Source organism: Budorcas taxicolor, chromosome 23 (genome assembly GCF_023091745.1).
Source record: "Budorcas taxicolor isolate Tak-1 chromosome 23, Takin1.1, whole genome shotgun sequence".
Classification (NCBI taxonomy): domain Eukaryota; kingdom Metazoa; phylum Chordata; class Mammalia; order Artiodactyla; family Bovidae; genus Budorcas; species Budorcas taxicolor.
The window spans coordinates 38205933-38218091 of NC_068932.1; the positions used below are offsets into that span (position 1 = coordinate 38205933).

Sequence of the window (12159 nt, forward strand, 5' to 3'; positions counted from 1 at the left end):
ACTTTCTATACCTCATTAAATGTCACTCCAGAAGGAGATGAGTTCTGGGGCCAGGATATTTAGTCATCAGCAAGTCAAGAAGAGGATTTTTTTGAGACCTGAGGGAAGGAGGCAGGAAAGGCTTTGAAGAAGAGACTGTCCTTTGCTTTTTCTAGCTCAGGTTTTCTCACTACAGCCCCAAGCATCAAAATGAAATACATTTGACCTTTCATTGTTAGACCCCTCTTGAGAGCTCCCCATGAGATTTATCATGTGGAGGATCCTGCGGAGATTCTGTGCAAGCTCCTGTTATCCGCCTCTGCCTGGAAACATTAATCACGTGAGTGCCAAGACCCAGAGTGGGCAGGAAGCTCAACAGGCAACTGCCCCTGACTCATGGTTGCAGCCTGCTTTCCACAAGGGGATTAGCCAGGGTGTCTCTTCAACAAGATGGAAGCTTGAATCCCATCACGTCCCCTTCACTGGGCTGGAGGGAGCATCAGATCAAAGGTGTTCATAGATAATATGGAGACGTAGAAGGGGGGAAAAGGCAGAATACAGAAATAGTGGGAAATGAAGAGGAATTGACTCGGAAACCAGAGGAGAACAATTCAAAACCTGTTACAGTGTACACATCCAATGTTCAAAATAAGATTTTCTACTTCCAAAGGCTGATTGGGAATGTATCATCTCTTAACACATTAAGATTGCAACTCTCATCCATCCAAATAAGTATTTCACATTTTCAACATCTTTTACATACTGGCTTATCTCACTTTGCCCCCGCCCCCCAAAAAACCCCTGGTAAGGTGTGCATAAATCTACTTTTAAGTCTTATTGCAGATGTACCAAAAATTCTGTTTATGATGCTGTCATGAATGGTTTTGAATATAGATGATTAAATTTTGTTTATAGACCCATGTGTTGAATGTTTTTAAATTTCTCAAGTTATATGTGGGAGTAATTAAATTCTAACATTTAAATAATGATTAAGCTTTGTGATGATATAGAAGGATTTAGATACATGCAATCTTGGAGAACACAAAACTTGGTGCCATGTAATGAAATGCTGTCATTACTGAGGTTATGGCCAGGGGGTCATAGCAGGTCCCAGATAAACAGCTCATTTCTGGAACTTCCGGAAATTGACAAGTCTAGATTGAGTAGCATGTTCTCTTTGGTATGATATATCCTTGATTTGATCCTGGCCATCTTGAGGTTGTGTACAGTTAGACTGTGTGTGTACTGGCTTAGTTTATTAATCCCATGGCTGGAGACAGTTCTACTGATTTAATGAGCTATTTCAAATCCTGAAAGATGATGCTGTGAAACTGCTGCACTCAATATGCCAGCAAATTTGGAAAACTCAGCAATGGCCACAGGACTGGAAAAGGTCAGTTTTCATTCCAATCCCAAAGAAAAGCAATGCCAAAGAATGCTCAAACTACCGCACAATTACACTCATCTCACACGCTAGTAAAGTAATGCTCAAAATTCTCCAAGCCAGGCTTCAGCAATACATGAACCATGAACTTCCAGATGTTCGAGCTGGATTTAGAGAAGGCAGAGGAACCAGAGATCAAATTGCCAACATCCGCTGGATCATGGAAAAAGCAAGAGAGTTCCAGAAAAACATCTATTTCTGCTTTATTGACTATGCCAAAGCCTTTGACTGTGTGGATCACAAGAAACTGTGGAAAATTCTTCAAGAGATGGGAATATCAGACCACCTGACCTGCCTCTTGAGAAACCTATATGCAGGTCAGGAAGCAACAGTTAGAACTGGACATGAAACGACAGACTGGTTCCAAATAGGAAAAGGAGTATGTCAAGGCTGTATATTGTCACCCTGCTTGTTTAACTTCTATGCAGAGTACATCATGAGAAACACTGGGCTGGAAGAAGCACATGCTGGAATCAAGATTGCCGGGAGAAATATCAATAACCTCAGATATGCAGATGACACCACCCTTATGGCAGAAAGTGAAGAGGAACTAAAAAGCCTCTTGATGAAAGTGAAAGAGGAGAGTGAAAAAGTTGACTTAAAGCTCAACATTCAGAAAACGAAGATCATGGCATCTGGTCCCATCACTTCATGGCAAATAGATGGGGAAACAGTGGAAACAGTGTCAGACTTTATTTTTGGGGGCTCCAAAATCACTGCAGATGGTGATTGCAGCCATGAAATTAAAAGACGCTTACTCCTTGGAAGGAAAGTTATGACCAACCTAGACAGCATATTAAAAAGCAGAGATATTACCTTGCCAACAAAGGTGAGTCTAGTCCAGGCTATTGTTTTTCCAGCGGTCATGTATGGATGTGAGAGTTGGACTGTGAAGAAAGCTGAGCGCCAAAGAAAGAATTGATGCTTTTGAACTGTGGTGTTGTAGAAGACTCTTGAGAGTCCCTTGGACTGCAAGGAGATCCAACCAGTCCATCCTAAAGGAGATCAGTCCTGGGTGTTCATTGGAGGGACAGATGTTGAAGCTGAAACTCCAATACTTTGGCCACCTCATGTGAAGAGTTGACTTATTGGAAAAGACCTTGATGCTGGGAGGGATTGGGGGCAGGAGAAGAAGGGGATGACAGAGGATGAGATGGCTGGATGGCATCACCAACTCAATGGACATGAGTTTGAATGAACTCTGGGAGTTGGTGATGGATAGGGAGGACTGACATGCTGTGATTCACAGGGTTGCAAAGAGTCGGACATGACCGAGCGACTGAACTGAACTGAACTGAACCGAGTACCTACAATGTATGAAAGACAGTACAAGCCCTAGCCTGAGGAGCTTCACACGGTGAGTCAGCCACAAATGCATCTTTTGCATGTAACAAAGACATCAGCTTATGAAGAGAAATCAATTAGGGACCTACCTTGGAGAGTAAATGTGCTCTTAACCTCTCATCTGTAGGATGGACCCTGGGTTCACTCCAGACCTAGCCACACTCTTGGCATCAGCTCCATACCTTATGTTTGCAAGACTACTAGATGTTCAGGAATGCAAGCCACAGGACAGGAGTGGTGAACTAACCAATCTGAGAAAATAAACCGGGAACATAACACCCCCCAGTAGACCGACAGACTGAAAATTCAGGAAGGTTACATCAACTGGAATAGTTACTTTAGCATCTCTTACAACTGTTATTTCTGGGTAACTGTGGCCAACACATATTGAAACACTCCCCAGCCGATTTAGTGAGATAAATCTATTGGTTGGCTGCCAGAAATAAGACTTGGTGACAATGCTTACAAAGAAGATTACAGAACCTCCCATCAGTCTCAGAAAGGGCTGGTGCCAAGTAGCAGGCTGGCCCCATTCCCAGCTTTACAACTTCTTGCAGGAAAAGGACTGGATACTTGGTATTAACTAAAATGAACTACTATATCAAATTAAAAGCTCTACCTCAGCCCTATTGGATTTCTCCAGGACTCATTTCTGAGAGATGTGTCTGGTCAGTTTGTTTTGTAGTCAAACAAGTCTCAAGTACACTTCAGATGGGGTAAGAATTAACTAGGTGCTGTTCAGTTGCCAATGTGCATAATTTGTAAAGATGTCTATAAACACAGTGATTCTTCAACCTCTTTAGGCTCTCCATAAAGTCCACATACATGTTTAAAAAATTTAACTGAAGTTGTAGGCACAATAGAAACTGGTGAGAGCTTTTCTAGTAATTAATGAGGATACTCTTCTCTCACAGTAGACTTAAACTATCCGGGAATATTTCAAATTTTTAAACATGCCAGCAACTAAGAATAATTCATGGTGTATAACTTTATAATGCCATCAACCTAAAGTTGAATAACAATACTTAAAAAAAAAACTGACTGGACTCATACAGAGCCTTACACACAGATGTGTAAGGAAACTGTTGAATGGATACCTATATATTCTGATTATAAGATTTACTTCTATGCCACTATGGAGAACAACAGTGTGGAGATTCCTTAAAAAAACTGGAAATAGAACTGCCTTATGACCCAGCAATCCCACTGCTGGGCATACACACCGAGGAAACCAGAATTGAAAGAGACACGTGTACCCCAATGTTCATCGCAGCACTGTTTATAATAGCCAGGACATGGAAACAACCTAGATGTCCATCAGCAGATGAATGGATAAGAAAGCTATGGTACATATACACAATGGAGTATTACTCAGCCATTAAAAAGAATACATTTGAATCAGTTCTAATGAGGTGGATGAAACTGGAGCCGATTATACAGAGTGAAGTAAGCCAGGAAGAAAAACACCAATACAGTATACTAACGCATACATAGGGAATTTAGAAAGATGGTAATGATAACCCTGTGTGTGAGACAGCAAAAGGGACACAGATGTATAGAACAGTCTTCTGGACTCTGTGGGAAAGGGAGAGGGTGGGATGATTTGGGAGAATGGCATTGAAACATGTATAATATCATATAAGAAACGAATCGCCAGTCTAGGTTCGATGCAGGATACAGGATGCTTGGGGCTGGTGCACTGGGATGACCCAGAGGGATGGTATGGGGAGGGAGGTGGGAGGGGGGTTCAGGACTGGGAACACGTGTACACCCGTGGCGGATTCATGTTGATGTATGGCAAAACCAATACAATATTGTAAAGTAATTAGCCTCCAATTAAAATAAATAAATTTATACATCTGTGTCTCTTTTGCTGTCTTGCATTGAAACATGTATAATATCATATATGAAAAGAGTCACCAGTCCAGGTTCAATGCATGATACTGGATGCTTGGGGCTGGTGCACTGAGATGACCCAGAGGGATGGTATGGGGAGGGAGGAGGGAGGGGGGTTCAGGATGGGGAACACGTGTATACCTGTGGTGGATACATGTTGATGTATGGCAAAACCAATACAATATTGTAAAATAATTAACCTCCAATTAAAATAAATTTATATTTAAAAAATAAAATAAATAAATTTAAATTTAAAAAAAGTCTTACCTCTTTGTGATCCATCAAGTATTGTCTAAAGGCTAATAGCATATTCCCAAAGCTTCATTAGGATGTATCTGAGATTCATTAGAAATAGGATCATTCTTAGTGTGTTTAACCTTTGTTATGTATTAAAATCACCTGAAATGCTTTGAAAAAATGCTGGTGCCCAATCTCCATCTCTAATCAATTGGCTAGGGATACGGCCTAGGCTGGAGAAGGTGATGGCACCTCACTCCAGTACTCTTGCCTGGAAAATCCCATGGACAGAGGAGCCTGGTGGGCTGCAGTCCATGGGGTCGTGAAGAGTCGGACATGACTGAATGACTTCCCTTTCACTTTTCACTTTCATGCATTGGAGTAGGAAATGGCAACCCACTCCAATGTTCTTGCCTGGAGAATCCCAGGGACGGGGGAGCCTGGTGGGGTGCCGTCTATGGGGTCGCACAGAGTCGGACACGACTGAAGTGACTTAGCAGCAGCAGCAGCATGGCCTAGGCACTGATGGTTTTTGAAAACTCCCCAGGTAATTCTAGGAGCAGTCAGGGCTGTAACCAGTGACTCGAACCCTCCAAAGAAGAGACCACAATTAACTGGATTCCTCCCTGACTAATTCCACCCTTTTCCCCAGTCTTTCCACTCTCCACACATACCAATCCAAAGTACGATCTGAAGAAACAGGAAATGTCTAATCTTGAGTCTTCCAAAGAGTAGAACTGCTGGAAACACAGGAACCAGTCCCTGGGATGCTGGGAGAGGAGCGTATTTGGGGTGGGGGAGGGGTGACCTAATGCTGTGGGTGGGTCACATTGCTAGAGCACAGGCTCTTTGCTCTCCACATCCAAAGATGGAGCTGAAAGTTAGTTTGAGTGCCATTATCAAAGGTAACTGGTATGTCCCAAGTTCACCTGCCTTTTTCTTTCTCCAGCTTTTTCCTGCCCTTCCCCATGCTGTGAAAAGTCTAGATATATAGATAGATAGATACTAAATATGCACCTTACTTGTAAAGCAACTATATGCCAATAAAAATTAATTTAAAATAAAAGTTAATTTAATTTAAAAAGATTCATACTGCTAACTAACCCAAATGTGAATGGAACCACTCTTCATTGTGGCTACTGACATCAGAGTAATAGGATTTAATTCTTGTCATCCCCAAACACCTTCTCTTTCCCTTCCTTTAAGGGCACACTTTACAGAGTTCACTGAGACTAAGAGAACGGGAGAGGTGGGAAAACACTGATTCTGCTGCTTAGTGAGCTGGGGTAGTACTGGCATCTTCCGGTTGGTAACTGAATGGCTGCAGACACCAGTCTCTGCCCCATATGCTGCAAGGGTTAATCTGACAGCTGCATATCATGAATCATTTCCCAAGACTCCTGCCTTCACTGCCATGATCACTTTTCCAACATCAATGTGGAAACTCTTGTCCCAGGGCACTTGTCCTCATTTAAAGAACTCTTGGGATGTTAAGGTAAGAATTAGCAGCCTGGTGTCATGGCCCAATAGTCTTCCCCTATTCCCTTAACCCTAGAAGGAATTACATGTTTGATCTGTACATCCTGTAGGCAGCCATTTATTTTTCTGTTCTGGCTTCAGTAAGCTTCTCCTCGTCCTTGTATTCTGAGTTGATCATGCTCCAAGTGTGTCACCACAGAGCAGGTGCTGAGCAGTCAGTTCACAGCTGTTGATTTGTTGCAAGATCAATTAGAAAATACAAGAGTGTGTTACAGCTCACAGTTTACATTGAGCATTCAGAAAACCAAATATTTGAGTTCTTGCCTTGTGGCAAACACTAGTTGTGTATATACACAAACATACACACAGATAGTTTGTCCTGCGCAGTTATATTTCCCCTTGTGTGAACCTTTTCCACTTTACTCCTATGTTATCTATCTCTTCATCAACTAATTTTTCTCATCATTTTCAAACAGCAATTGGGGGATAAGGAAGAGAGAAACAATAGCAAAACCTCTTAAAGGTGAATTGTAAGCATTTTGTGCTATAAATGCAAGTGGATTTAAAGTGAAAATCCCTTTGGCATATAAAGCTCTTCAGGAAATGCTGAAATTCTAGATACAGATTTGTAATACATGTTTCCCTGGAATCCTAGAAGGTAATGGGTTTGAATGGAGTAAGCACTGTCCTGTATTATATCTCAAGTGAGTCCTTTTTAAAAGGCAACCTGAAAAGCTTTACCAACCCCAACCAGCCATTTTAAACCCCATGCTTATTGCTCCTTCACTCCCCATGGAACAAGCAGAAGGGAAAGCAAGGAAAACAGTCAGGTTTCTGAAATATTACCTGAACCAGGGGAAAGAGCTTTGTTTGGCCTTCAGTGGTAAAAGGAGAAAACAGTAAAACCTCTTTTGTTCTCCCTGGCCTCCTCCAAGCACGCATGAGTCTCTCATCAAAGCCTACATAAAATTCTACAGTGACACAAAGACTAGGTAAGACAGAGGGACAAGAGGGGTGGGCTGGCAGTTTGGAGCCATATTAGTTTAGTATTAGCCTAGCTCTGGAATAATCTCTCCAGTCCGGCCTCCAGGTGGGCATCCTCCAGAGACCAGTGGACTGGAGTTCCCCAAGGCCTGGCACAGTGGCATCAGATCACCACGCTGACTGTCATGCTCTGGCCGTGCGGAACAATCTTGCGGGGCCAGGCCAGTAACAGTTTGCGGAGCTCCTCACGGAAGCTGTCGTGCAACCAGGCGTAGATGAAGGGGTTGTAGCAGGCGGAGCTCATGGCGAGCCAGTGGCAGAGCAGCTGCACTAAGCCGAAGGCGTAGGGGTCTATGGCGTGCGGGTCGAGGTCCCGCAGCAGATTGAAGACGTGCAGCGGCAGCCAGCAGACGGCGAACACCACCACAACCACCACCAGCAGGCAGAAGGTGCGGCGGCGTCTCGCGCGGTCCCAGTCGGCCTGGCTCTGGGTCACGCAGCCCGGAACCACTCGGTTCCGGAGATTCACCGACACCCGGACGTAAGACAGGAGGATGACCAGCAGGGGGAGCAGGTAGGTGACGAGCAGCAGCCCCCAGGCGTAGAGCTGGCGCTGGCGCTCCTGGGACCCCCAGAACTCCTCGCAGAGGCGCACGCGGTGCGGCTTGAGCTCCACATGGTAGGTGTGCAAGGCGGCCGGCAGCGCTAGCACCGCGGACAGCGCCCAGATGGCCAGCACCGCGTAGGCGCTGAGGCGCAACGAGATGCGCCGGCGCAGCGGGTGCACCAGCACGACGTAGCGGTCCACCGCGATGGTGGTGAGCGTGAACACCGACACGTAGACGGTGACCGGCTGCAAGAAGAAGACCAGGTGACACAGGCCGCCGCCGAACACCCAGCCGCGTGGCTCGAACGCGTAGGCCAGCGTGAGAGGGACGCAGGCGGCGCACATGAGCACGTCGGACAGGGCTAGGTTACCGATGAGAAAGTTGGTCACGTTGTGCAGCCGACGCACCCGTGCAATCACCAGCACCAGCAGGCAGTTGCCCACAAGCCCCACGACCACCACGACGCTGTAGAGCAGCACAATCAGCCCCTTCAGCTGATGCACCAGCTGCAGGCTCTGGAACGGCGTGATGGCCTGAGCGCCTGGACCAGCCGCCGACTCATTGCCCACCACCGCCTCTGAGCTCTGGTTGACCGGACTTGAAGCCGCAGGCAGCAGCCCAGAAAATAAGTCTGGGGCCGCTGGACCCTGAGTCGGCAATGAAGCCATAGCCACCTGTCCAAAGATAATCAGAGTCTGTCACCTCCCATTCTCTATCCATCCCCTCCTACGCCAAGCGTCCCCGCGCCCCCCCCCCCCCCCCACACACACATACCTCGATTACTCAAATATTCCCTTTAGAATGACTGGCCACAATAAATAATCGACAAAATTTAAAGTGCTGTCACTCCCACCTCTGTAAAATGAAATCTAGGGGTGGTTAGGTGTGCATAGGTTATTTAAATGCCTTCCACTCTATTTGGAGCCCTCACAGTCTCCACAAGCCAGACCCAAGCGCAGTCCTACCTGATGACTGGGGCTTGACGAATGGGAAAGCTCTCCAGAGAAAGAGGGGTAGAATCCTGGCTGTCCCTGGAGGTCCTCCACCCAGACGGTGGTGCAGGCTTCTCCGCGGAGCTGAAAAGATTCGAGTTCCCGGTGGACTCGCGGCTTTTGAGAGGGGCTGGGAGCACCTCCCCTTCGCCCCGCCCCCACAACAGTGTGCCCTTGTAGGGAAAATAGGGGCGGAGCTCGCACCTCCCAGCTCGGTGCTTTGAGAAATAGGAGAAGGATAGTAGAAACTGAAAAGGAAGAAGGGGCCAGAAACCTGGGCCGGAGGGTCAGGGGAGAATCTCTACTGTGGGAGCTTGCTGCGTCCTGGGCGAGTCCCGCTCCGGAGGAGAGTGCAGTAAACTAGGGAGATGAGAGGCGTGAACTGTCTGGCTCTCTCGGGACGACCTGGTGCCGTTTCCGTGAGGAAGGCGCAGGGCAGGAAGTGGGGTGGGGGATTGAGATATCTGGGGGATGTAGGGGAGAGATGAGGGACTCGTCCTTAATAGCCGGATCCTGCCTTGAGTCCTGGCTTTGGTTAAGAGAGTCGCATAGGTAGTTCTGTCAGGGATTTAAATTGTAGCGCTTGGAACTAGCCGCAGACCTTCGGGGGCTCGCGCTCCCCGGGACGCACTGAGCCCTTTGCCTAAGCTGGCGACGCGATGCGAATCACGGGTCCGATCAAGGCCCAAGAAAATGGTTCAGCACCGCGGACAGCTCCCGCGGCCGTGGCTGGGCGGCTCGGGCGTGCCTGGGAGCGGATAAACAAGGAGTTCAGCCTCTCTTCTGTGTCCGTCGCATTTGGAGGAGGAACCTGGTACCTAGCCTAGTTCAAAGAGCTGCCTCGCTGCCTACATCCTGGGCCGGGCTGCAGACTCCAAGAGCAGTAGGGTGGAGTGGAGGCCGATGGGCCAGAGTGACTTGGCTCCTGCTGTCGGTCACCGCTCACAGTGCCATTGACAGCGCTGGGTTTTATCTCCTTAGGTCAGAAAACGCAGCCTTTGTGCAGCAAGCACACTTCAATACCTGCCCCTCACTGCTCTGCTACCACCCCCTCCCCTTCTCTTCACTCTTTCTTGACTACCACGCTCTCTTCTTCATCTCCCTGACAATACCAGAATGGAATATAAGTTCTGGGACCCCACCCTCTCCATTCTTAAATAAACACCTAAGGCCTTGTCACCACATTTTAGTAATTGCACGGTTTCCATGAGGATAACAAAAGTAACAAACATTTAGGAGGCTTAAAAGTTACATAAAATCTTTAGCTGTATTACATCCTCACTGAAATACAAATTAATCTGGACCAAGTTGGGGGAAGCAGGAAGGAGGCTTTGTAGCCTCCCTCCTTTGAAGACATCTCCTCCCTTCACCTTTTCTTTCCTTTCCCCAGAGGATGGAGCTTTATTATCCCCTCTTTTGCAAGCCCTGTACTCTGTCTTCTGGCTGCAGATATTCCCATTAGGCTGGAAAAAAGTAAAATTATTTCACTCTCCAAATTCAAGTGATCACTCATACAGGGAGAAAAGTCAACATGGGAACAAACGCAATCCAATTTTATGCACCTGAATTTATTCTAAACCCACATGCTCTGAGTTCTAATCACTTTCTTTAGTTATAGCTAAAGAGAAAGTATGATAGTAAAAAAAAAAAAAAAAAAAACTTCAAAATAAAATACAATCTGTGCCTGACTAATCCCTTTTTATTCAGTCACTAAGTCATGTCCAACTCTTTGCAACCTCATGAACTGCAACACACCTTTTGATTTTTCTCATCATGTTCATCAACAGGGTTTTATGTATCCAAGAGCTGAGGCACTCTTTTGCTTCAAAATACCTTTAGCAGAGGAAATTGTGGTAACAGAGTTGAGAAACGATTTGAGGTGCATTTTTTATTTGGGCATTCTAAGTCGCTTCAGTCATGCCCAACTCTTTGCGACCCTATGGACTGTAGCCCATCAGGCTCCTCTATCCATGGGATTCTCCAGGCAAGAATACTGGGGTGGGTTGCCATTTCCTTCTCTAGGGGATCCTCCCCACCCAGGGATCAAACCCATGTCTCCTAGAGTCTCCCACATTGGCAGGTGGGTTCCTTACCACTGTGCCACCTGAGAGGCCTGCTATATTACCTCCTATTCCCCAAAAGCCTTTAATGGCCCATCAAACAAAACTAGAGCTTTTAGCATGGCATTTCCAATCAGCATGCCCTTTTATTCTGATCTTCCTTTTTTTTTTTTTTTTTTTGGTCTGCTTCCGACCTGTCTCACTCCCTATATTCAGACCACACTAGCCTGCTGGACACAGACATGACCTCACCATTCCTGTTCATCATCTCTTTAGGGGTTTATTCCCTTTCTCTAGAATACTGACTGCTTCATCCCCACACAACTCACATTCTTCACATGCTACAGTGCCCAATTCAAAGGGTACCTTGTCTTCAAGGTCTTCTCCCTTTCATGATCTTTCTGTCATTTATTACATTCTACCTTTGAAATTGTAGAAGTGTTTCCTCCCCTGCCTGCACAACCCCTGATGTAAACTCTTTACAGGCAGGGGCCAATGTCTTGAAGCATTTTGGTACCTACAATATGCCTGAACACAGCAGATACCAAATAAATATCCTTTCTGATTGAATGGCTAAAAATAGCCACCATTTATTGAGGGCATTTTACATGCCAGGCAGTGTACTAAGTATTTCACATGCCTTATCTCATTTGATCCCCCACAACTATTGGGTTTCTTTGGGCTGCACCACAGAGCTTGTGGAATCTTAATTCCCCAACCAGGGATCAAACCCATGCCCTCCACAGTGAAAGTGCAGAGTCCTAACCACTGGACAGCCAGGAAACTCCCCTCAAAATTACTATTATGCTCATTTTACAAATGAGGTAACTGGTACTTCAAGGCTAAGTAACTAACCATCATGGTACAACTGAAAAGCAGTGGGGCTGGAATCTCAACTTCAATTTGCAGGGTTCTGGAGTCAAACCCTCCACTACTGTATTTTCCTGCCTCTGAATCCAAGACAGACATATCTGTGCAAACAGAAAATATAAGTAAGTTCTGATGGGACTTAACAAAAATAGGGAAGCCCTCCCCCACAGTGGTTTATTAAAGGAGCTCTAACAAATTTAGTTACAATGCTACCTCTATTGTGCTTGAGTTAAACAGATCTTTATGCCTCACCTGAAATATCCCTT

The 12159-nt window shown here is 45.9% G+C and overlaps 1 protein-coding gene across 1 annotated transcript; it reads right to left on the reverse strand.

The window, feature by feature from the left end:
• Positions 1-7526: 7526 nt before the first annotated feature.
• PRLHR (prolactin releasing hormone receptor) lies at positions 7527-8639 on the reverse strand. Its single transcript, XM_052661182.1, has one exon. It carries the CDS (start codon positions 8637-8639, stop codon positions 7527-7529), a length of 1113 nt encoding a protein of 370 aa, XP_052517142.1.
• Positions 8640-12159: the final 3520 nt, after the last annotated feature.

Excerpts from the sequence above, each read along its gene's own strand:
- PRLHR (XM_052661182.1), bottom strand. The coding sequence starts at position 8,639 with ATGGCTTCATTGCCGACTCAGGGTCCAGCGGCCCCAGACTTATTTTCT.